We start from the raw sequence: 24,688 nt of genomic DNA on the forward strand, positions 1-24,688 counted from the left end.
ATGCCAAGTAATCAATATTGATGCAAAGTATTTTTAAGCTAATAACTTTCGAAAGAGCTTTATATTTTTATTATTAAAAATTATTTTTCTTTTTCTTTGTCCTGCTAATTCATTCCAAAGTTTTGGAGCTATCAGAACTAACTTAGCATGTGTACTCAGAATGGCCAAGAGATGCTCTTATCTATATCGCGTAGTTCCTCTACCAAGAGGGCAAAAACGCCCCCCGATTGTCAACCAGGGGTTTTAAAGGTACGTTTTCAAGGTCGGTGAATCCAAATCTAGTATCGGATTTTACCTATTCTGTGTCCCAAGGGCACGTGCTCAGGTACTGCTGGAGAATTTTCTAAGAGGTTTTTTTTTTTGGCAAATAAAGTAACTACAGAACTAAAGATTGACCCTCACATTGGGACTACTGTGAATCAGGAGGGGGTTCAATTCCACTAAACAGATCGAGGGTATTTTATACAAGATTTAATGTTGTAAGAACAATCATTAATTGTTAGAAAATCAGATGATTTTAAGGAAAGAGGCGATCAAATATTTCTGTATCCAGTTCTTACTTTCTCTTAAAACCCAGTGATTAATCAAAAGACCAAAACATCGACCACTGTCTTGTATTATATAGCATGGACTTTCCATTAGGGTAAATAGTACAGCTGATACAACCAGACATATTTGTTCCTCATTTGACATCATTGTTGATTTTCTTAACAGCAAAATATCATAATTGACTTTGGGTTGTTTATATTCATGTTTCTTACAATAAACCTCAGTCAGCAAGTGCAGAATAGAGTTTTAAATGCTCTTGTTGTCTCTTATAGACTCTGGCAAGAAGGAGCAACAGCGTTAGTATAATTATCCACCTATTATATTGTGCTTAGGCCTAAAGCTTTTAATCTTAAATAGACAGACTCATAATTAATAGTCAGGCACGTACTCCCTGTTTGTTTGTTTCGAATTAACCACAAAACTACACAATGAGCTATCTGTGCTCTACCTACCACTGGTATCGAAATTAGGTTTCTAGCGTTGTAAGTCCGCAGCATACCGCTGTGCCACTGGAGAAGGGGGCATGTATTCCTGTATAAAAATACTTAACTAGGAAGTTGATTAAATATCTTTCTAGATAGAATAAACGACAAACATAAATAAAAGTGAAAGCTACAATTTCAGTAATTGAACATAAATACGTAACCATGTTACGTGTTTAATGTTGTTGTAATCCAATTAAGCAGTTTGACAGAGCCTAGATCAATAGGGTCGTGAGGTGTTGTTTAGCTCTGAATAAATAAATATTAGAACACAGTGAACTGTTATACTATATGACCACTGTTCAGACGCAATAAGCTATTCATCTGTGAATAAATAAACATGCTTGTGTATAATAAGCCATCTAAATGATTTTAACTTAGCACAGTGCTAATACGAAACAATGTAACAAGCTAGTCTAATGTTACAAATAAATGATTTTATAACACCAAAATCAGTCGACGTTTCGTTTTAAAACTTCATGAGCGTTCACTAAAACATAAACCTAAACGTACAATACAAAGTATATGTTTTAGTGAACGCTCCTGAAGAAACTGTAAATATGTAACAGGATAATTCAGTGTAAATGTGGTCATTCTGTAAGGTTAGCATTTATGTTAATGGTCAATTAGACACATTTCGATCGCTTAGTTACTGCATTATAACGATGTCTCTTCAAAAACACTTTAATATCGCACTAAGTAAACTATCCAGCTTTGTCTACATTAACATTGTTGCAATCAAATACGCTATCTAACTGTCATAATGAACACTGTTGTAATGCCATAAACTATCCAAGTTTAACATGTTGGTACATGCAATTCAATTAATATATTAAACTAATACGTGTCCAAAAAATATATTAATTAGCTGCAGTATTACGATATTATTGTAGTGTTTAGTTCCAGCCAATGTTGTAATGCACGAGAAATGGTAAAAATAAAGTTCAAACTCTTCTATTACTAAACATGAACCAAAAACAGTAATATTACTTTGATAATGTTGGATAATATGGTAAGAGAAACAGAAACTTATAAATAATTATATATCATTACTTTCTCCATTTTATTAGAAGCCAAATAAGTAATTAGAACAGAAATTAGGAGAAAAACACTGAAAGGACCATCAGAGTGTTGGCTTGTTGTTTTTTTATTTACTTTTACGCATCATAGTAAGGTTATGATATATTTGTTCGATTTTGTCGTTGTTTACCAGGCGTCGCTTCAGAGCGTCTAGACCTACAATGTTTAATCGATATATATGTCATGAAAAGCCCATAATTTTGTACCAACAATGCAATGCTACCAGTGTTAACATGGACATGAAATTGAATTAACTTCCGAAACGACGATCTATAATAAAGATATGAGGACATAAATAAACATGATTAACATCTTCGTTCTAATAACTAAAATTTACTACGTTAGAAGAAGGCTTTATGGGCTGTTTTATTCTTTCTCGATTCTGCCAAGTTAACTTAAGTTTCCATGGAAACTACTTATACGTATCTGTTCCTTTGCAACCGTGGAATCGATACGTGACGAGTGTTACGAATCTAATTTGACCAAATTACGAGTGCAAAGCGTACGTTTAGGTTAAGTTACAAACACTGCTTGTGAGAGTTCACTCACGTACGCAGTGCAGGAGAGGGAGCTACGAGGGAGCTAGGCTGAGCCCCTGTAATTTTTTAATGTGAGATAATACTGCCACCAAGTTCATGTTCATATGAACGTTCAGCATTGCTTTCCGCCGGTTGAATAATTGCCCGATGTGTACACAAACCGAAGAAAGACGGTGGGGATCTTGCTTTGATATATAATCATAATGACACTTCTATCTACATTTAAACCGTATATAAGTTATTTAAAGAAAACTAACTCAGAACGATGGAGCACTTGTTATTTCAGTGGTCCATGCACGTACGTATACGATAAACAATGGCTGAAATAGCTAATATACTATTGTTGCACAGAGTTGTTTAAATTAATAACTACTCTTCATGTAGATAGTACAGTAGTTTAATATAATAAAACATACAAACTTATGTTAATTTAAGTCTAGTTATCCATACTGTGATACAATATGTTAATTTAAGTCTAGTTATCCATACTGTGATACAATATGTTAATTTAAGTCTAGTTATCCATACTGTGATACAATATGTTAATTTAAGTCTAGTTATCCATACTGTGATACAATATGTTAATTTAAGTCTAGTTATCCATACTGTGGTACAATATGTTAATTTAAGTCTAGTTATCCATACTGTGTTACAATATGTTAATTTAAGTCTAGTTATCCATACTGTGATACAATATGTTAATTTAAGTCTAGTTATCCATACTGTGATACAATATATTAATTTAAGTCTAGTTATCCATACTGTGATACAATATGTTAATTTAAGTCTTGTTATCCATACTGTGATACAATATGTTAATTTAAGTCTAGTTATCCATACTGTGGTACAATATGTTAATTTAAGTCTAGTTATCCATACTGTGGTACAATATGTTAATTTAAGTCTAGTTATCCATACTGTGGTACAATATGTTAATTTAAGTCTAGTTATCCATACTGTGGTACAATATGTTAATTTAAGTCTAGTTATCCATACTGTGGTACAATATGTTAATTTAAGTCTAGTTATCCATACTGTGGTACAATATGTTAATTTAAGTCTAGTTATCCATACTGTGGTACAATATGTTCATTTAAGTCTAGTTATCCATACTGTGGTACAATATGTTCATTTAAGTCTAGTTATCCATACTGTGATACAATATGTTCATTTAAGTCTAGTTATCCATACTGTGATACAATATGTTAATTTAAGTCTAGTTATCCATACTGTGATACAATATGTTCATTTAAGTCTAGTTATCCATACTGTGATACAATATGTTCATTTAAGTCTAGTTATCCATACTGTGATACAATATGTTCATTTAAGTCTTGTTATCCATACTGTGATACAATATGTTAATTTAAGTCTAGTTATCCATACTGTGATACAATATGTTAATTTAAGTCTAGTTATCCATACTGTGGTACAATATGTTAATTTAAGTCTAGTTATCCATACTGTGGTACAATATGTTAATTTAAGTCTAGTTATCCATACTGTGGTACAATATGTTAATTTAAGTCTAGTTATCCATACTGTGATACAATATGTTAATTTAAGTCTAGTTATCCATACTGTGATACAATATGTTAATTTAAGTCTAGTTATCCATACTGTGATACAATATGTTAATTTAAGTCTAGTTATCCATACTGTGATACAATATGTTAATTTAAGTCTAGTTATCCATACTGTGCTACAATATGTTAATTTAAGTCTAGTTATCCATACTGTTACAATATGTTAATTTAAGTCTAGTTATCCAAACTGTGTTACAATATGTTAATTTAAGTCTAGTTATCCATACTGTGATACAATATGTTAATTTAAGTCTAGTTATCCAAACTGTGTTACAATATGTTAATTTAAGTGTAGTTATCTATACTGTGTTACAATATGTTAATTTAAGTCTAGCTATCCATACTGTGATACAATATGTTAATTTAAGTCTAGTTATCCATACTGTGTTGCAATATCTTAATTTAAGTCTAGTTATCCATACTGTGATACAATATGTTAATTTAAGTCTAGTTATCCATACTGTGTTACAATATGTTAATTTAAGTCTAGTTATCTATACTGTGTTACAATATGTTAATTTAAGTCTTGTTATCCATACTGTGATACAATATGTTCATTTAAGTCTAGTTATCCATACTGTGATACAATATGTTCATTTAAGTCTAGTTATCCATACTGTGATACAATATGTTCATTTAAGTCTAGTTATCCATACTGTGATACAATATGTTCATTTAAGTCTTGTTATCCATACTGTGATACAATATGTTAATTTAAGTCTTGTTATCCATACTGTGATACAATATGTTAATTTAAGTCTAGTTATCCATACTGTGATACAATATGTTAATTTAAGTCTAGTTATCCATACTGTGCTACAATATGTTAATTTAAGTCTAGTTATCCATACTGTTACAATATGTTAATTTAAGTCTAGTTATCCAAACTGTGTTACAATATGTTAATTTAAGTCTAGTTATCCATACTGTGATACAATATGTTAATTTAAGTCTAGTTATCCAAACTGTGTTACAATATGTTAATTTAAGTGTAGTTATCTATACTGTGTTACAATATGTTAATTTAAGTCTAGCTATCCATACTGTGATACAATATGTTAATTTAAGTCTAGTTATCCATACTGTGTTACAATATATTAATTTAAGTCTAGGTATCCATACTCTGTTACAATATGTTAATTTAAGTCTAGTTATCCATACTGTGTTACAATATGTTAATTTAAGTCTAGTTATCCAAACTGTGTTACAATATGTCAATTTATGTCTAGTTATCCATACTGTGATACAATATGTTAATTTAAGTCTAGTTATCCATATTGTGATACAATTTGTTAATTTAAGTCTAGTTATCCATACTGTGTTACAACAGAATGATGATTTGTTGAATTTTTCATTGAATGTTTGTGGATTTTATGTGAACAGCCAGTCAACTGTTTAAAACAATATACTCTTCAAAACAAGAAACGCAAAAGGGATATTTTTTTTATTTTAAAGAGAAATATATGTAATAACGTTACAAGCTCAGAGTATGTGATGTTACACGTGTTAAGGCACTGATTGTCAGACCAAAATGACAATAAAAGTTGTGCACTTTGAAAACGGAGGAAAACATCGGATTTTTCGCCAAAACGCATGTGTGTCCAATAAATTTGTTTGAGAGATCTGCATGTTCTGCAAGTGCAACATGTGCAAAATCCCTATAAAAGTGACGGGTTCTCGATTTCCATTGCTCAGTGTTAAGCCACCGACACGCAATACAGTTACACCAAGACTGACTGAAGCACAACGCAACAACGCCATTGGTCGATTGGAAGCAGGCGAATCTCGATAAGATGTTACCAGAGCTGTGAATGTCCACCCAAGCACCATCACTAGGCTATGGAATCGTCACCAACAACATGGATCAACTCGTGACCGTCCACGATCTGGCAGACCTCGTGTGACCACGCCCGCAACAGATCGCAACATCCGGTTACGTCACCTTCGGGATAGGACAACCACTGCGACGTCTACTACCTCAACTATACCAGGGCTGTGTGGGATTTCCGATCAGACCGTACGCAACCATCTACGAGATTCTTAGGCCCCATGTGCAACCCATCATGGTGAACGTCAACGACGTTTTTCAACATGACAACGCCCGTCCTCACACAGCCCGACTCACTACTGTCTTCTTGACACACCACAACATCAACGTTCTTCCCTGGCCCTCCAGATCACCAGATTTAAACCCCATCGAACATCTTTGGGACGAGTTGGACCGACGTCTGCAGACTCTACCTCAGCTTGCAGCAGTTTTGCAGGCTGAGTGGACAGCCATTCCACAGGACGTGATTCGTCATCTCATCGCTTCTATGGGCAGGAAATGCCAAGCAGTTATTGATGCTCACGGGGGGCATACTCGTTATTGACGTTGAGTGACGTTAAACTTCACCTAGTGAGCGTGGACTTCGCCTTTGCAGACTTTGGATGTTTAGTAGTGAATGTGCAAAGTTTCACACATATCATACAGAACTACCCGGAATAAACTTGTTAACAATTTGTCTCATATTTTGCCTTTTGCATTTCTTTTTTTGAAGAGTATATTTCACAGCACCTATTTTCTTACACATTTACTGAAGGAGGCATGCCCTCTGATCCTCCGTAACATAAGCATGCTCTAGGTACTAATTGTGCTTAAAACAATCTGTGATGATTATTGGGATTCTGTCCAATACCGCATTATCGTATTGGCATAAGATTATGTTTTAAGTTTAATCAGAAACAACATGTCTATGGTCGTGCACATATCTGTTACGAAAATAATTTGTTTCCAGTATATAATATTTTGGAGAACGTGTTATTTCACTCGAATTACAATTAAAATATTATACGAGTTTTGTATTATACTCTATATGACAATAATGCCGTGCACGAAATTCTATACAACCAGTCTGTAAAGAAAAAAAAATTGAACCATTACTTCATGAAATTTAGCGCTAACTAGGTCTTCTATTTTACATTAAAACTCTGACCTATTAAAATATCCTTAGCAGTCGTAGTAACTAAACCTATTTGTCTTGAAATGTAAGCACGTGCTTAGGATTTTATTTTCCTTTTATCAGCCACAATATTATCATTTCCTGTTCTATGCAAAACCCTTATGCGAGTAAAACCTTCAAAGTGTAAAAACGCAAAGGGTTTTTCGTTTTTTTATTTCGCACAAAGCTACACGAGGGCCATCTGTGCTAGCCGTCACTAATTTAGCAGTGTAAGACTAGAGCGAAGGCAGCTAGTCATCACCACCCACCGCCAACTCTTAGGCTACGTTTTACCAACGAATAGTGGGATTGACCGTCACATTATAACGCCCCCACTTACACTACTAAATTAGCAACGACTATCGCAGTTGCTAATCGTGTAGCTTTGCTCGAAATTCAAAAGAAACAAACAAACAAACTTTCCTCTTGTCAGTCAACTCTAAACTAATAAGAGACAGATAGCCAAATGTAGAACTTTCGAACTAAAATCATAAAATAGAGAAAAAGTCACAAATACACAGAGAAACTTTTGTGCATACAGTGAGTGAACTGACCAAATAAGATTTGATATCAGTGATATTTGTATTTAATAGAACACGTTAACGTGTGTATAACTCATGTTTATATCTGCGAATCGATCTAAATTATCGTCATAGTGTCTTGAGAATAAAGAACCCACTACTCTACCACAGAAAACTACGAATATCAATATTATGTTACAGTGAAGATATTCAACCGAGTTATCAATCCTGAGTTAAAGTCAATAATTTATATATACACTAAGTCACTGTGAGGAATTTCATCGTTCAAGTAACACTAAACTGATAAATTGGGTAATATAACCTATCCTTAGAAAGTGCGGTCACTCACCCAGTGTTTTCAAAATCACTAAAATTAGAACAACTTTCATTTTCACTCATGGTTCATTATATTTCTGTTACACGTTACGATCTTTCATACAAATATTATACTTACACAATTTAGTAACTGATTAAAAAAAAAATCACAGGCCCAGCATGTGCAGGCGGTTAAGGCACTTGACTCGTAATATGAGGGTCGCGGGTTCGAATCCTTATCACACCAAACATACTCACCCTTCAGTCTTGGAGGAATTATAATGTTACGATCGATCCCACTATTGGTAAAAATAGCCCAACAGTAGGCGGTGGATGGTGATGGCTAGCTGCCTCCCCACTAGTCTTACACTGCAACATTAGGGATGGCTAGCGCAGATAGCTCTTGTCTAGCTTTGCGCGAAATTCAAAACAAACCAAAAAATCAGTAAATAATGAACAAAACATCATCTCATATTAAACTGTTATGTGTCCACACAGTTTTGGTGTCAGGTCTTACTTGTTTAATAATTACTTTAACTAATCACTGAAAGTAATTACGAAAATGCTTACTGTAAAAGAAATCACTACCTTTAATTATCTTCGTTAGACCTAGGATGTGGCTACTGAGCATTCAGCATTTAATAAATCCGTACATATATATACACACTGTTGGCCAAAATCTTAAGACCAATGAACCTAAAGACAAAATATGCATTTTGCGTTGTTAGACTCAACCATTTATTTGAGTAGAGTTTCGAAAGATGAATATAAGAAAAGGAAAAATAAAAAACCTTTTAGCATTTAATAGGAAAAATGTAAACACTACGAAATTAGCCTAAATACTAGCTGGTCAAAAGTTTAAGACCATACTAAAAAGAAGTCCTAAACAGGGTAAGAAATGCCTAACAAGAGGTCTCGGTAGTGAGTTGCACAGCCGTCATTGTGAATAACTGCAAACATTCGCTTTGGCATGGTCGATATAAGCGTTTGCAGAAGGCTGGCTGGAATGTTACTCCAAGAGGTGAAGATGGCTTCACGAAGATCGTGCACTGTTTGGAATTGACGTCCATTTTCACAGACTTCCCTTGCAATCCACCCCGAAACATTTTCAATGGGGTTAGTTAGGGCGAACACGCTGGGTGGTTCAAAAGAATCACGTTATTCGCCATGAAAAAGTCCTTTGTTCTGCGGGCACTGTGGATTGCAGCGTTGACATACTGAAATATCCGGTCATTTCCACACAAGCGAGGGCCTTCAATCACTAAGGATACTCTCTCAAACATGCCAATGTAGCCAGCTGCCGTTTGACGCCCCTGTATAACCTGAAGCTCTATTGTTCCATGGAAAGAGAAAGCACCCCAGATCATGATGGAACCTCCTCCACTGTGTCCTGTAGAAAATATTTCCGATGGGATATCCTTATCGTGCCAGTAACGTTGGAAGCCATCTGGACCATCCAGGTTAAATTTTTTCTCATCAGAGAACAAAGCCTTCTTCCAAATTTCTACGTCCCATGTTTGGTGCTTCTCAGCAAAGTTTAACTGAGCTGTTTGGTGGTGTGGAAGGAGGCGTGGCCTCTGAAGACGTTTACGGCTTCTAAAGCCTTTCTTTCGTAGATGCCGTCTTATTGTTCTTGAGCTGCATTCTGCGTTCGTTAGGGCCTTAATCTGGTTCAATGATTGGCTGGTGTCTTGCTAGACAGCCCGTCGAATCCTCCAACTCAATGCCGGCGAAATTTTCTTGGGCCTATCACTTGAAATTCTCGTTCCGTATCCCTCAGTGTCTTTTAATAAATTTGCAATAACAGTTTTACTACGCCCAATCTCACCAGCGATGGCACGTTGAGAGAGACCTTGCTTTTGCAGCTCGACAATCCCGCCACGTTCAAAATCTGTCAACTTTTTGGCCTTTGCCATGGTTTTACCCAATGTAACACAGGAGATGTCAGTAGGAGATATTGACAACGCTAATGCTTGAACACAAATGACTAAATTTCGTTAAGTGTTTACCGATTAACGCTTCGTTTAAGTACAGTCTTAAACTTTTGACCAGCTGGTATTCAGGCTAATTTCATAGTGTTCACATTTTCCTTATTAAATGCTAATAAAGTTTTTTATTTTTATTTTCATTTTTCTTATTTTCGTCTTTCGAAGCTCTACTCAAATAAGTGGTTAAGTCTAACAACGCAAAATGCGTATTTTTTCTTTACGTTCATTGACCTTAAGATTTTGGCCAGCAGTGTATATATGTATAAAGGGGACCTTTCTGTTAAATCCACCCCTATATGTTTCATTCTGTCTGTTAGAGTTTTTTAATAAAATGAAAAATATATAAACATTTCAACCACACTGAATGCAACAGGCTATCTGAGACACAAGAAACACAAACAAGTCGTAGTACAATTAATATTAGATGTACTTCCGCAGCATTTCCGAACGTTTTCTGTTTCAAGAGCAAACAAAAGCTAAATTGAGGGTAACATATTTCTTATATTTGTCTTTTGAAGTTCACATGCCATGCTGTGTTGTAGCCTACAGAGTGCATAATTTTTCTAGTGATTCATTACACGTGGACGTTTTAGTGACGTCACAGTACAAATTGCGATGTTAAGCGTCCCTTATGTGACGTCATTTCAGTATCAATTGATTGACTTCGCCCTCATTTCAGGGAAATAAGCTGTTGCCTACAACAGCAACCACTATAGTGTGAAAGCTTTTTCCACGTTGATGAATGATGATTACTATTAAATATACTTGTCACAACACGTTACTGTTTGGCCTGCTATAGTTTTAACGTCATTTTCCTTATTCAGTCTTTCAGGGTTTTTTAATATTTAAAACTTTTGATAGAAATCGTGTAAAATGGAGTTATTTTTACAGGCATAATTTATAACTGATTGATTTGAATTAAGCACAAAGCTGCACATTGGACTGTAAGTGTTTTGCCCACTACAGTTATCATAACCTGGTTTCTATCCACAGACATGCCACTGTGCCACTGGAGGGCTAATTTACAATTAAGTTACTCAACGATGACATAAATCAACGGCAATGATGAATAAAATACAAGTGTTTAAAGGTTAGGCACGTACTTCAAACTAAGTTGTAGAAATACTGATTTAACAAGGTCTTGTTCATATATGAACCACAAAAATACGATTGTATTAACAAGTACCAAATAGTGTTAATAAAAGTAAAGCGTATTTCATTCTCGCTGATATAGTTAAATGTGTTCACGATTTATTCATGACGAAATATTTGTAATAGATACAGACAAAGAAATTTGAATTTAATCGTTTTAGCTATATATATACACGCATAATCACACACAACTCTGTCTAAGTGTAGAGTTTCCTTTGAATAATAATAACAAATATTTAATATGTGGTAGATATTAAATATTAAGTTATCTTACCTGTCGATAGGTGTCTTCAATTGTTGGAATATAGCTCTCTCTGAACATCCCCTGAACAAACCTTAGTACCAACGAACTTTTCCCAACACCTCCTGCACCAAACACGACCACTCGGTAGTCGTTGCTTGGTTCTGGCATTTTATTTCTAAGTAGTTTTAACCCCTGGAATAAGAAGTGTAAAGAAAGTTTATTTATTTAAATATATATTTAATAAAACACAAATAAAGCTCTTTTACCTGTCTGTACGCCAGTTATCTAGCTACTTCTAGGTCACTTTATGGGATAATCCTTTGGAACAAAGGGCATGTTAATAAATGTTTGTCAAGGCGATTAAGGTGCTTAACACGTAATCTGAAGGTCGAGGGTTCGAAGCCCGTAATACTAAAACGTCTCGCTATTTCAGCCGTGGAGACGTTATAATGTGGCAGTCAACCCCACCATTCGATGGTAAAAAAATAACTCAAGAGTTGGCTGTGGGTGGTGATGACTAGCTGCCTTCCCTCTAGTCTTAAATTGTTAAATTAGGGACTGCTAGTGCAGATAACCCTCGTGTAGCTTTGCGCGAAATAAAAAACAAAAAACAAAATAGATACACAACCCCCACCCCATTATTTCTGCCATTGAGCTTTTATTAACTTTCACGTTAATTAACGTGAAATTAACTCACATGTTTACATACAAAAAATTATTCACTTTTCTATAACACAACATGCACATAATGTAGGGAAGGACATACAAAGGTCTTATACATTCCAGAGAGGGCGCTATCACTGTGATAAATGTCCATCACTATTGCAACAACACTTTCTTACTCCAAAAGCAACAATAACAGTGATATGAAGAACCGTTTCTAAGTTATACCCACTTCCTGCTTTGGTCCATGATCTTTCAGTTTCGGCCCGCAAGACAATTCTGCGGCCAATAACCGTCAATTAATTAATCACGTGAAACACTGTGGAGAAACATCGAAAGCTGGGAGTTAAAAGCGGGTAACAGAAAGCACTCCCACCGCCACCATTTCTTCCTCCACCTCTTCCTTCAAAGTGACCCAGACCATAACATAGTGTATATCATGTTTTAATTATATACATGACGGCCAGACAGGACCAGATGGTTAAAACGTTCGACTCATAATCTATAAGCCAAGGATTCGATCCCACGTCACACCAAACATGCACGCTCTTTCAACTGTAGGGGCGTTATAATGTTACGATCAGTCCTACTATTCGTTGGTAAAAGAGTAGCCCAAGAGCTGGCGTTAGATGGTGATAACTAGTTGCCTTCCTCTAGTCTTACGCTGCTAAATTAGGCACGGCTAGCGCAAATAGCCCTCGTAAAATTTTGCGGAATTCAAAACAAACAAACAATTACATACTTAGTGAGGAGGAAGAGGTCAGTATGAGGCTGACACTCCAGGGTCTTTATACCAAAATCCCGACAAGAGAGAGAGAAAAAAAATACACAGTGAGTTCTAAAAACTTATATAAAACATTTGGTGAGGCAATAATTAACACTATAATAATATGTTACTTTATAAGTAAATTTTGTGAAAGTTAGGATTTTTGTGTTATTTATCATAACATCCACCCACATATTTTTTTCGATCATAATTAGGGCAAAAGACGGGAACTTTAGCTTGTTTTTTTATATTTCTCACTAATATTTCATTTCAAAAATAATTAGAATATTCACAATTGCATAGCTATTAAACCCCTTTGCTACGGTTATCATAGATCAGTTCAAGTGCAGAATATTAACTTAAAAGGTCGAAAATTAGTGTAATGGTCTCTATCTGTGCGTAATCAAAGTGGTTTAACTTGACCTCAGAGCAAATGCGTCTATTCAAGCCATAACTCACATGGTGATGCAACAAACCAACCGTAAAGACCAAGAAGCTTTCCAAACAAGTCAGAGGTAAAGCGGTAGAGAAGCACAGATCAGGAGAAGATCAAAAGAAAATTTCAAAGTCATTGATTATACCTTTGATTACAGTAAAGTCCATCATTAAGAAATGGAATGTGTTTCATACCACCCAGTAACTACCCAGATTAGGCCGTCCTTCCATACTAAGTAACTGTGCAAGCAGAAAACTAGTTAGGGATGCCACTGTGAAGCCAACAGTGACTCATATTTAAAATGTCCTATATCTGAGACGGGAATCGGTGTTCATACATTGACAATATCCCAGTCCTTACATGAAGTTAGTCTGTGTGGGTGAGTGGCAAGAAAGAAGCCAATGCTGTAAAAGAATTAATTTAAGTCTTACATGAAATTTTCAATAAAGCAAGTAAATAATACCGCAGACATGTGACTAAATGTTTTGTGGTCAAACAAGACATAATTTAGCTTCTTGTTTTAAAATCAAAGTGTTACGTTTGGCGCAAGCGTAACTCAGCAGATCACCCATTCATCATCATCCCAGCACAAGTATGGTGGTAGTAGTATTAAGTTATGAGGATGCTTATCATCAGCAGGAACTGGGAAGCTAGTCAGGATTGAGGGGAAAATGGATGATGCAAAATACTAACGAATCTTAAAGGAAAAGCCTGCTTGAGTTATCCAAGAATCTAAGACTGGATCCAAAATTAACATTTCAGCAGAACAATGACTTGAAGCACAAGACCAAAGCCACACTGGAATGGTTTCAAAAGAAAAAAGTGAATGTCCTGGAGTGATCCAGTCAGAGTCCTGACTTAAACCCAATAGAAAATTTATCTCATTGCACAAAACCGGTAGAAACCCATTCAGAAAAGCTTGCAGCAATAATTGCTGCCAAAGGTGCTTCCACCAGCTATTGACTTAATAGACTGAATACTTACGCAATTAGCAAATATCAATTGATATATTTTCTTTGCAGGTTTTGCTGACATTTAGTCTCCTTCACATATAACAGTGTTATGTTTGATCATTAGAGTTTTGAACAGAAATAAGTTAATAAGAAAATTGTTTACATTATTTGTATTTCATTAAAACGTGACCTCAGCGATAAGCGATGAATACTTTTTCAATACACTGTAATTTTATATTATATGAGGCTACAACATTTTGTCTATAGGCTGCTTGCCGCGCATACTTTGGAAATCCTTTTCAATGTGTAAAAGAGTAAATATTTCATAAACAACCCTTCAAAAACAGACTTAAAGTTTCATGGGATTTTACTTAGCAAGGCGGCTTCCTTATTGGCTCGGCTATTGAAAAGACGTTTTACATAGCTAACTTCAAGCTCTATAATAACAGAATCTAAAATTATGGTTCATGGACCCAGAAATCCGACAGACAAGCTGCTTTATTCAACTTGTGTGAAACCAATGAAATGTCTTTAAAATGGTTGTGGTAACACAATATAATAAAATTAAAACTATTAGAAGGTTTATCATCTAGATAATTTTGTTCACCGAATATACCCACTCTCTCTATATGATAATCCCAATTCTGTGTAAATTGATTTCATACGGATGGGAAATATTATAAACTAAGTGCAGAGTGACAGGTAAAGATTTAAAGTGAACTCTGGGGTTTATTCTTCTTTTTCGTTTAGGTTGAGACACATCATGTAAAACGAAGAAAAAACAACGGAAAAATATCACCTTTTTCTCCAGTAAGGGTTTTGTTTCGAAGTAAACAGGATTACAGGAGAATGTATATGTTTCTTGATCTGGATTCCATTAACAGGCGCCCTCCCCCAGTGGCACAGCTGTGTGTCTCCAAAATCACACCTTAAAAACCGGGTTTCGATACCTGTTGTGGGCAGAGTACAGACGTCCCTCGCTGGAACAACGTTAATTCTTCGGATTTACAACGTTAAAATCAGGGGTTCGATTTCTCTTGGTGGACACAGCAGATAGCCCTTGTGGCTTTGCTATAATAAAAGCACACGCACCTACACCCGCAAACAGAAGTTTGTATATATATGTACGGGTATTTCGTGGTTTATTCAGCGTGCCAAACGTGTGCTGCATGCTAGCAAACAGTTTAACTGTTTATTTTTGTTCTCTTATTAACATTTTTATGTCTAAACACGATTCAAACGATCTCTAGAGTCTAGCCGCAACCACTTTAGTTTAGTGTGGATAAACCAGTTTTCAACCTATACTGAACGATACTACGGATCCCATAATGCTTTTAACACCACTTCCTTTATCGTTGGTCGTTAATAGTCTCGTGCTTTTAATCACACACGACCTCTTGCGGAAGACAATGAGCTTAGTTTCAGACCACATGTCTTAACAAATTTTCTACAGATCCTCTATTGTACGAGATCGTCAGCTTCCAAGACAACTTATAGAAATATCTACCGGGACCGAATCAGGATATATTTACGAGCAGGTGATCGAATATTTTCCTCTTAATTGAGTTCAGGCGTGGTTTCAGAATCCATTGTTCTGTGACGACTCTGTTGTGCAAGATTTTTTTGTTTTTTGTCTTAATGTGTCTCAAGACGGCTGGCAGGGGTGTTAAAACTTTTATTAAAATAAAGTAGAGAACAATGTTGTTCAAGTGGGTTTCTCATTGTCACGATTTTTTTTTATCTTGTATTTACTTTCGCCGGAAATACTGAAGGTTTCCTTTATCAAAATGTTATATCTTTCAGTTCTACAGCGTTTGAAAATCTCACTAAACAAATAATTTAAAAAAATATATATTTGACATATTTCTCGAACCATAAGTCTCATCTTAAAAACATTGCATTGTGGAGCAGACCATAATTTGTAGCGACAAAATTTATACATAGAAACTATTGTTCTCATCTGAAATAGCTTTACAACTTATTGCACTAGTCACAGTAAAAATAAATTACGAATAAATAACTGATTTATTAAACCCAATATTACTAAAGACCCTTTGTAATAAGATAGATAAATGGTTTAAATAGTGAACTAATTGATTGGTAACCGGCAGAGAGACAAATAGATGTCTTGTATTGCATTGGAACAATGTGGAATTCTTCATCTTTTACTAAATCTAACTTCTTATAATGCTAAAGTCAGGTTTCAATACCCACGGTAAATAAAGCAGAAATGGCCTTTTGAATAACTGTATGCTTACCAACTAAGAAATAAATCGAAACTTCATTTATTAAGTGCGCTTTGGTTTATTTCTATCATATGTTGAAGACCAATTAGCCGTTCGTTATCGTGCAACTACAATATTTTTCTTCTTCCTCTTAGTTCTATAAATATCTGACTTGAGTAGAACTGAAACAGAAACTCTATATATACCCCGAGCTTTTTCGAAAGGTGAACATTTCTTTTTCAGGACTTCAAGTTTGCCCCTAAAGAAGAAAGGTCCACCTTTCGAAAGCGTTCTGGTTATAGGGCTTCTATTTCATTTCTATTAAGACTTCTGGAACCTGCGTGTTTTTCTAACATTATGACTTGAGTAGAACGAGTACATAGATAAAACTGTATTAAAGTATTTTTATTTTTTCTTCTGTTTTCAAAGTGGATAAGATGTATCATGTTATCTAGTTTTATGTATAGGTAACAATAATTTTCATTATTATGACTCAATGCAAATACGAACAGATAGGAAGTCAATAAAAACTGTGAAACATGTAAACAGTCGTTAAACTGATATTTTAAACAGTTGTACTCTCCCTTGTGATTCTCTTTATAGTAGCATAGTCCTATCAAAAAATCAAAACATTAATATCTTGAACCATAAAAATGTAGGACACCGTTCCTGATCATTTAGCTCAGGACCTTCTGGACGTAAGACCAGAAACCAACTGTGAAGCTGTAAAGCTTGAAAGACAGTATTCAACATGGAAATGTAGGACCAAAAACCAAATAATCTAGATAATGGTGTAAGTCCAGAGACCCAACTCTCACTGTTTATACTAAGACTGATAAAGTAATACTTAATGTAATGCTGAAGGCCAGTGGAAAACAAAAAAGAAAAAACTCATTGTGGAGCCTCAGACTAGGAGGAGAACACTCAGAGCGGTAAGGTCCGTTATATATGACTGTGAAAAATTTAAAAACGTAAGTTTCTGTATTATCACGCGAGCTCTTAAGCCTACAGAGTTTTAGAAGCCAAATTAAAACTGAGTAAAAGGTTTATCTGACTGATCAAAGTGAGAGAATGTGTGCCAGAATAACACTCATTACGACCAGACTCTAGCATTATATTAAATTTTATGCATTATTCTAATTTTGACGGTCTTTTAATTAAACAGACTGAAAGTGGGAGCCAGACTCTTCGGGTTCCCACTTCCTACGTCATTAGCCTATATCAATTAGTTGATATTGTTAAACAGAACTTACCAATAACGTATTCTTTCAAACCTGTTTAGTCGCTCTTGTCCTCGTAGCAGAGAATTTAGTATATTTAGGATTCAGTCCGATGGCCTCCATATTCTTGGTCGAACACCATAATAAAACAACGCACTTTCAAACGAAGTCCAAATCTTGCCTCACAGCAGTAGAATGCATATATCTTTAACAAACAAAAATATGTATACATAAAAAAGAAAATAACTTACCTGATGAGAAAGAAAGCTACAATCTCTAAAGAAACGTAGTAGCAACAAGATTTACTCCAGTTCTGAACCTAGGCTACTGAATTCGTATGTAAGTTCATAGTGAGTTAGAGTAACAGTCACCATGTGTGAAATCTGTAGATATCAATGAATGGGAGAGAGGCGAGCGTAAATTGCCTTCCCTTTGAAAATTGTGTTGCCTGGTGGTGTGAACTGACGGCGCAGATGACGTCTGTGTTCCTATGGAAACTATATAATAACTTATTGATTACGAGCTATACCTCAAGGAAATGTATGGAGAGTTGTTTTTTTAAGTATGTCCTAACACTCACTGCCCAAGATCCGGAATTAAAAGCGTGGGAAAAATCTCAATTACCACTTTAATCTATTGTATCAAAACATTAACAAATCCCACACGGATGGAAGAACATGAAAATTAGATGATAAGTAAAGATTGGTTTCGCTGAAACCCACGCTGAAACCCACGCTGTATTAAACCAGTGAAACCCACGAACCTTGTTGAAAAATAGGTCTTCATACAGTTTCAGTTTCCAAGTTTTGTAAAATTATCATTTATTCATTACACAGGTACTATTAGTATAGATAAACACAGAAACTGAAAGAACAGGTTACAAAGAGAAAATGTGAAAACTGCGTGGTCCTGATTTTTTTTTTTTCTTATAGAACTCTTCACCGAATGGCAAAATATTTCACAAAATTGTAAAAAGAGAGAAACAAACTTAATAAAAAAGGACATTTGAAAACTATAATACAACTGGTTCAGAAATAACAATATGAAGTTAAAGTATATGATATGCTATCCTTATTTTTTATTGTAATTTATTTATTCACCAAATATCATGTACTATATACACAATGCTCTTATAGATGTTTGAATAATTAAAAACATTAATCTGACTTGGCGTACATTTCATTAAATATATTAAATACATTTCCCGATATTTTAAAAAATTAAAAATAGAACTATGTACTAAATTAATGTGTGAAATTTTTGTACATAAAAAGATTTTAAAATGCGTATGCTTTGTTGTTCTTTCAAGAACTTTCCAAACAAAATATTTCGCTTAAAAATACATTCTGCCAGTATGTACTTTTTTTGTTTGTTTGTTTTGGAATTTCGCACAAAGCTACTCGAGGGCTATCTGTGCTAGCCGTCCCTAATTTTGCAGTGTAAGACTAGAGGGGAGGCAGCTAGTCATCACCACCCACCGCCAACTCTTGGGCTACTCTTTTACCAACGAATAGTGGGATTGACCGTAACATTATACGCCCCCACGGCTGGGAGGGCGAGCATGTTTAGCGCGACGCGGGCGCGAACCCGCGACCCTCGGCAGTATGTACTAGTTTATTAATAAGTTAACAGATGAACTGCGTAATAAGTTTGTTTGTTTTGAATTTCGCGAAAAGCTACTCGAGGGCTATCTGCGTTAGCCGTCCCTAATTTAGCAGTGTTAGACTAGAGGGAAAGCAGCTAGTCATCACCGCTCACTGCCAACTCTTGGGCTACTCTTTTACCAACGAATAGTGGGATTGACCGTCACCGTATAACGCCCCCACAGCTGAAAGGGCGAGCATGTTTGGTGCGACCGTGATTCGAACCCGCGACCCCTCGGATTACGAGTCGAACACCTTAACACACTTGGCCATGTCAGGCCATGAACTGTGTAATAAAACTAAAATGAAAATTTACTATTATAGTTTCCTAACATAAATATAATCGTTTTATTACGTTTTTGGCCACATTTTTGCTATTTTTGATGTTTAGAAACGTGGCAATTGACTTCACCTCTCCTCATTATGTTCAGTATTTAGCACTGGTATTCCCAATCTGAAGATCTCTTTATATGACACAAGAGCACTCAAAAACAGCTGTATCTCAAATTTTACTGTTCAGACAAAATTATTACAACTGCTGACCAGAAGGAAAACAAGTTGTCAGTAGCACCCACCATTCGTGCTGCTACGCTTACCTAAATAGTGGTATTGATGTTTGCATCACAGCGCCCTTACAGTTGATATCGTGCTCAACGGCATATCTCGGCTCGAACTCTGACCCGTCTTATCAGTAGGCTGACACGCTAACAACTAGGTCATGTTCAGGTTCTATGTTTTGAACACTTGGCAACTGATCATTTTTTAATTTATCTTTCCTGTTTGTTTGTTTTTACTATTGGTCTTTTCAAACTGGATGACATTTTGTAGAAGACACTGGCTAAACGACCAATTCAGAGAACCAAGTGGTTCAGATAATATAACTTATTCATAATTTTAAACTATTGACTAAGGGCAAGACAACTCAGATAATAGTACATGCCGCCACAAAGCTCTTGTTCAACTTTTAACCAAACAATTGGGTTGACCTTTATAATGACCTAATACCTTAAAGTGTGAAATGAGTTCACCTTGAGCCTTGGTTTTTCTGATACGTTGTCCAACATGCTCACTATTTGGCCACTGAACACTTGTCTTTCTATTCATTTATACTGTACTATAGTACAGTAGGCTATGATTTGTTCATGTAGCGAAACTGACATATAAATACTAATTTTAAGATATGAATAATTATACATATTCTGGACTATCACCATATTTTGTTTCTGAAAATCCTCTACTCATTTAGATAGTATCTTGTGGCAGCTGTAAGTTATTTATATTGGTAAAAACTACACGTCACCTACAAATACTTGTTTAGGAACGCACGTGAATTTCAGCTACAAGCGGATATAAACAGATTAATCCACCTTAGTCTTGTATCCCAGAGATAAACTAGCTAATCCACCTTAGTCTTGTATCCCAGAGATAAACTAGCTAATCCACCTGAGTCTTGTGTCCCAGAGATAAACTAGCTAATACACCTGAGTCTTGTGTCCCAGATATAAACTAGCTAATCCGCCTGAGTCTTGTGTCCCAGATATAAACTTTCTAATCCAACTGAGTTTTGTGTCCCAGATGTAAACTAGCTATTCCACCTGAGTCTTGTGTCCCAGATATAAACTAACTAATCCACCTGAGTCTTGTGTCCCAGATATAAACTAACTAATCCACCTGAGTCTTGTGTCCCAGATATAAACTTACTAATCCACCTGAGTTTTGTGTCCCAGATGTAAACTAACTAATTCACCTGAGTCTTGTATCTAATTGCAGAGTAAGAATAACAGTCGTCCTATACTTTTTAAAAACTAAAATTATCGAACTTGGAACCACGGATTACAAATTTATCAAATAAAGTCTCCCTATTTTCAACGATTATTCAACACTATATAATAACACCAGCTCCGCCTATTGTGGTTAATTTTATCTCTTCAGATTCCCAATTTTTTATTCGATTATTATCACAATTATGTTTTAAGATGCAGAGTTTATACTTATATTTAAATCTTTCTTTATATTGTTTTATCTTAACAATATTATTAAACGTATGTATGCTGCACGTTTTAATGTACATTACATTATTTTATAACATTACAACTTTTACAGTAAGATTTCTTTATACAATATTTGCACCTCGTCTGAAACAAATGTTACTTACTGTAAAAACTGTTGCTCGTAATAAAATATGCTTAATCAGTAGGTAAACTCAGAACAAAAATACTACATTATATTGTTACAAGTTAAGTCTGTTCTTTCTAAATATTTGATTGCATAAAAACAACTCGTTTGATAGCTATTGTGAACTAACATTTTGATGAAAATTGAAGCAATTTAGAAACGTTCGTAATTAAAGGTGTTTTTTTTGGTATTGCTGTGTTTTTAATACATATATATTTATTAAACATTTTCATGTCTTATCGTCTCTTAAAGACCTAATTTTATTTTCCCTTAAATTATTTTTATTTCATTAATTTCAACTTTACTATTGTTTAACTTTTTCCATATTCAAGGATATCCAATTTTGTTTTGTTTTCAAAAAATGAGTTTACGCTATGGTATAATTAAATCAAAAACATAAAAACAGATACTATCACGAAGTTGTGAACATTAGAAACATTTGTATATAATTTAATTATTTTGTAATAGAAGTTCTTTTAATTATCCAATATGATAACATTTATTATAAACCAAAATATAGCGCAGCCCAAAGTCCTTTAAATCCCTGCATCAGCTCCTGGAAACAATGGAACAGTCCATCAGTTTTCACACAGAGTAGAGAGATCTCGCTTCGTAACGTCACTCACTTTACGTCAATTGTTCTTCTCACACTTCAATCTGAATATATAAAGGGTGATTAATTTTCATATCGAGTAGAGTTATCTCACCTCGCTACGTCACTCAATTTACGTCAGTTGCGCTTCCCATACTTCAATCGAGTAGATAAACCTTATCTCGTGACGTTTTTAGACAGTGTACTGTCCTTTAAAAAATCACATTATCCTACCAGTAGTAGCACTTGTGTGCTGGATCTTGAGCTTTTGCAGAGATAACCTTACTATATCACTAAAGTGGTAAACTGAAGTGAGATGGAAAACTAAGGTAAGAGTTTGAGTCGAGCCTCCATGGAAATGATGTGAAGGAGTAAATGAGATTCAAATCATTTTTCTAACGTATTTCCTACTTATTTTAAATTTTAATTTTGTCTTATCCACAAATCTTGTAGGTCTTACCAGCACTAGAAGAATACAACAGCAGCAAGAGAGAGAAGTTCAAAATTAGATTGCTTTCAAAAGTTCCACAAGATGCATATAAGTAATGATGTAACAGAGCATGTTCAAGTGTGATGTCTCTTCAGACTTATAAATATGCAAGCATAGGTTAGCAGCTGAGTCATAACTAATATAAATAACTCGAACATTTAAAATATAAAAGGGTCAATAACTAATAATATTCCCTCTATCCAAAATAAGAAAACAATGTCATCATTGGAAGAAAATCGTCTACAAGTCCATTGACCTGTTGATGTAAAACTTTGAAGCATGATGATTGATATTTGTTTCATAATTACATTTTTTTCATCTCGATATGTTAATGGAAAAATTGTTTCCACGGATATAGAAAGAAGAGAAATTGAGGTGGACAGTAGGTAGGCAAAACTTTTTAGCAAAAGAGAAAATGGAAATTATCATTACCATAAAAAAACTTTCCTGTGCATTTCGAAGTGTAATTTATATTGAAGAAGGGTGGATCTTGAGAACTGATTTCATGAGGAAACTTGAATATGAGGTTATGCTAGCCTGATACAGCTTCAAAATCAATATTTAGAAAATCCCTACTACACGAGAGGTCGAATTTCCAGTGGAAATCGGACAGTAGTCTTTGCATTATGAAGAAATGAAATACGCATACCAATAATAATAAGCTTTCAACTAATGACTGGCGCTTAGTAGAACCAAATACTTTGACATATCCTGAAGACTGGTGGTTAGAAAACTCGTAGTTGTGAACAATAAAGATATTATCAGCTTTCACTCCACCGCATATTTTCGTTTTCACTAACTGGTTGATGTCTTTTCCGAGTGAAATTGAGCACTAAAATAAATGTACAACAGTAAATCCGTTACACCTGAAAGCAGTTCGTTACGAATTCTATGCTCTCCAGCAGGGTTGAATTTTTGCTGACAAGTTCTTCTCTGGAGTTACTCAGTTGGATGTTCTCTCACCAAAAAACTTCCAAAGACAATCAATATGGAAAACTTTTGGTTTGGTTTTTAAAAATGAGTGATAGTTGTATGTCTGTATGCAAATACTTTATGAGATTTTTATTGCTCGAGAAAATACTAATGAATATCTAGCTAAGACTTTTTTGAATTTTTTACAAGAGCTCAATACTCCTTTTGGAGATTACAGGAGTCAAGGGTATGATAATGGCACAAATATGTGAAGCCAGAACAATATGTGGAAGCTCGACTCCTATAGTTGAATAATAGAGCTCTTTTGTTTCTTGTGGCTGTCGCTCCTTGAATCTTGTGCTTTGTAATACTTGCCTGTAGAAAAAACGTATTTGGAATTATTCATAGGTTGTACACTATTTCTGCTGCTTCTACCAGCAGGTAGGAAATTTTGAAATCTAATGTACATATATCTTAAAAAACATTTGTCGGATGGTCGAAGAGAAAACAAAATTGAAAACATGAAAGCTGCACGATACCATACTAAGCAGCTTGTGGAAGCTTCGTTCAAACTGAACAAAACAACCAAGGGAGCAAAAATGTATTCTGTGGCAGGAATTCTTATAGAGGAATTGCAATACCTCAGATTATTTGTCTTTGTTATCAGTCAGTATGACAAAATCTTTAACATTGTTAGAAAACAAATGTAAAGTGTTGATTGCCAGATTAATTTGACAGTTCATTTTAAAAAATAACAACTGGAAAACTTACTCATACGGGCAAGTGAGCTTTAAGCAATCTCTTGAAACAAAAAAGAAACCTACAGATAAACTCCCTTTCGCACCAAAATTCTCATCCGCGAGTGCTCATACCAAAGATTTGTTGGCTAGCTATAAGAGTGCTGAGGAACTCATTGTAGATGCTAGAAGTGGTTCAGAACTGAATATTTCTTGCTAGTTGCGATCACGGCATTAATAAATCTAATTGAACATCTCAGCCAATATTTAGCTCCTGGAGCAACCGTAAAGCAATTTCTAGTATAGGACACAGAGACCTTACAACACATTGTGTTGATTTTCAAATTATTCTCAGAAGTTGTGACAATACTGACCTCAATGCTGTTGAACTAGAATCTGAATTAAATAATCTTAATTGTATTTTACCAGAAAACTTAAA

General features: G+C 34.9%; 1 protein-coding gene and 1 long non-coding RNA gene across 6 annotated transcripts in view; one reads left to right on the plus strand and one right to left on the minus strand.

Moving 5' to 3' along the window:
* The window catches only part of LOC143223253 (GTP-binding protein Di-Ras2-like), a 32,794-nt gene that overhangs the window by 4,170 nt on the left and 3,936 nt on the right, over nucleotides 1–24,688 (minus strand). The window contains exons 2-3 of one of the 5 annotated variants that reach the window (XM_076450958.1): nucleotides 17,755–17,905; nucleotides 11,468–11,629 (exon numbers count right to left, since the gene is read on the minus strand). In XM_076450958.1, the coding sequence (XP_076307073.1) occupies nucleotides 11,468–11,629; nucleotides 17,755–17,823 (231 nt within the window). In that variant the 5' untranslated portion in view covers nucleotides 17,824–17,905. Of the gene's footprint in view, nucleotides 1–11,467; nucleotides 11,630–15,054; nucleotides 15,184–17,733; nucleotides 17,906–17,951; nucleotides 18,135–24,688 lie in introns of those variants that run through there. The other 4 variants (XM_076450962.1, XM_076450960.1, XM_076450959.1 and 1 more) reach the window with 4 other exon arrangements.
* LOC143223254 (uncharacterized) overlaps nucleotides 2,626–24,688 on the plus strand; it is a 37,718-nt gene continuing 15,655 nt past the window's right edge. The window contains exon 1 of the long non-coding RNA XR_013012788.1: nucleotides 2,626–2,823. This is a non-coding gene — a long non-coding RNA (uncharacterized LOC143223254). The remainder of the gene's footprint in view (nucleotides 2,824–24,688) is intronic.

This window comes from Tachypleus tridentatus, chromosome 8 (assembly GCF_004210375.1).
Source record: "Tachypleus tridentatus isolate NWPU-2018 chromosome 8, ASM421037v1, whole genome shotgun sequence".
Classification (NCBI taxonomy): Eukaryota; Metazoa; Arthropoda; class Merostomata; order Xiphosura; family Limulidae; genus Tachypleus; species Tachypleus tridentatus.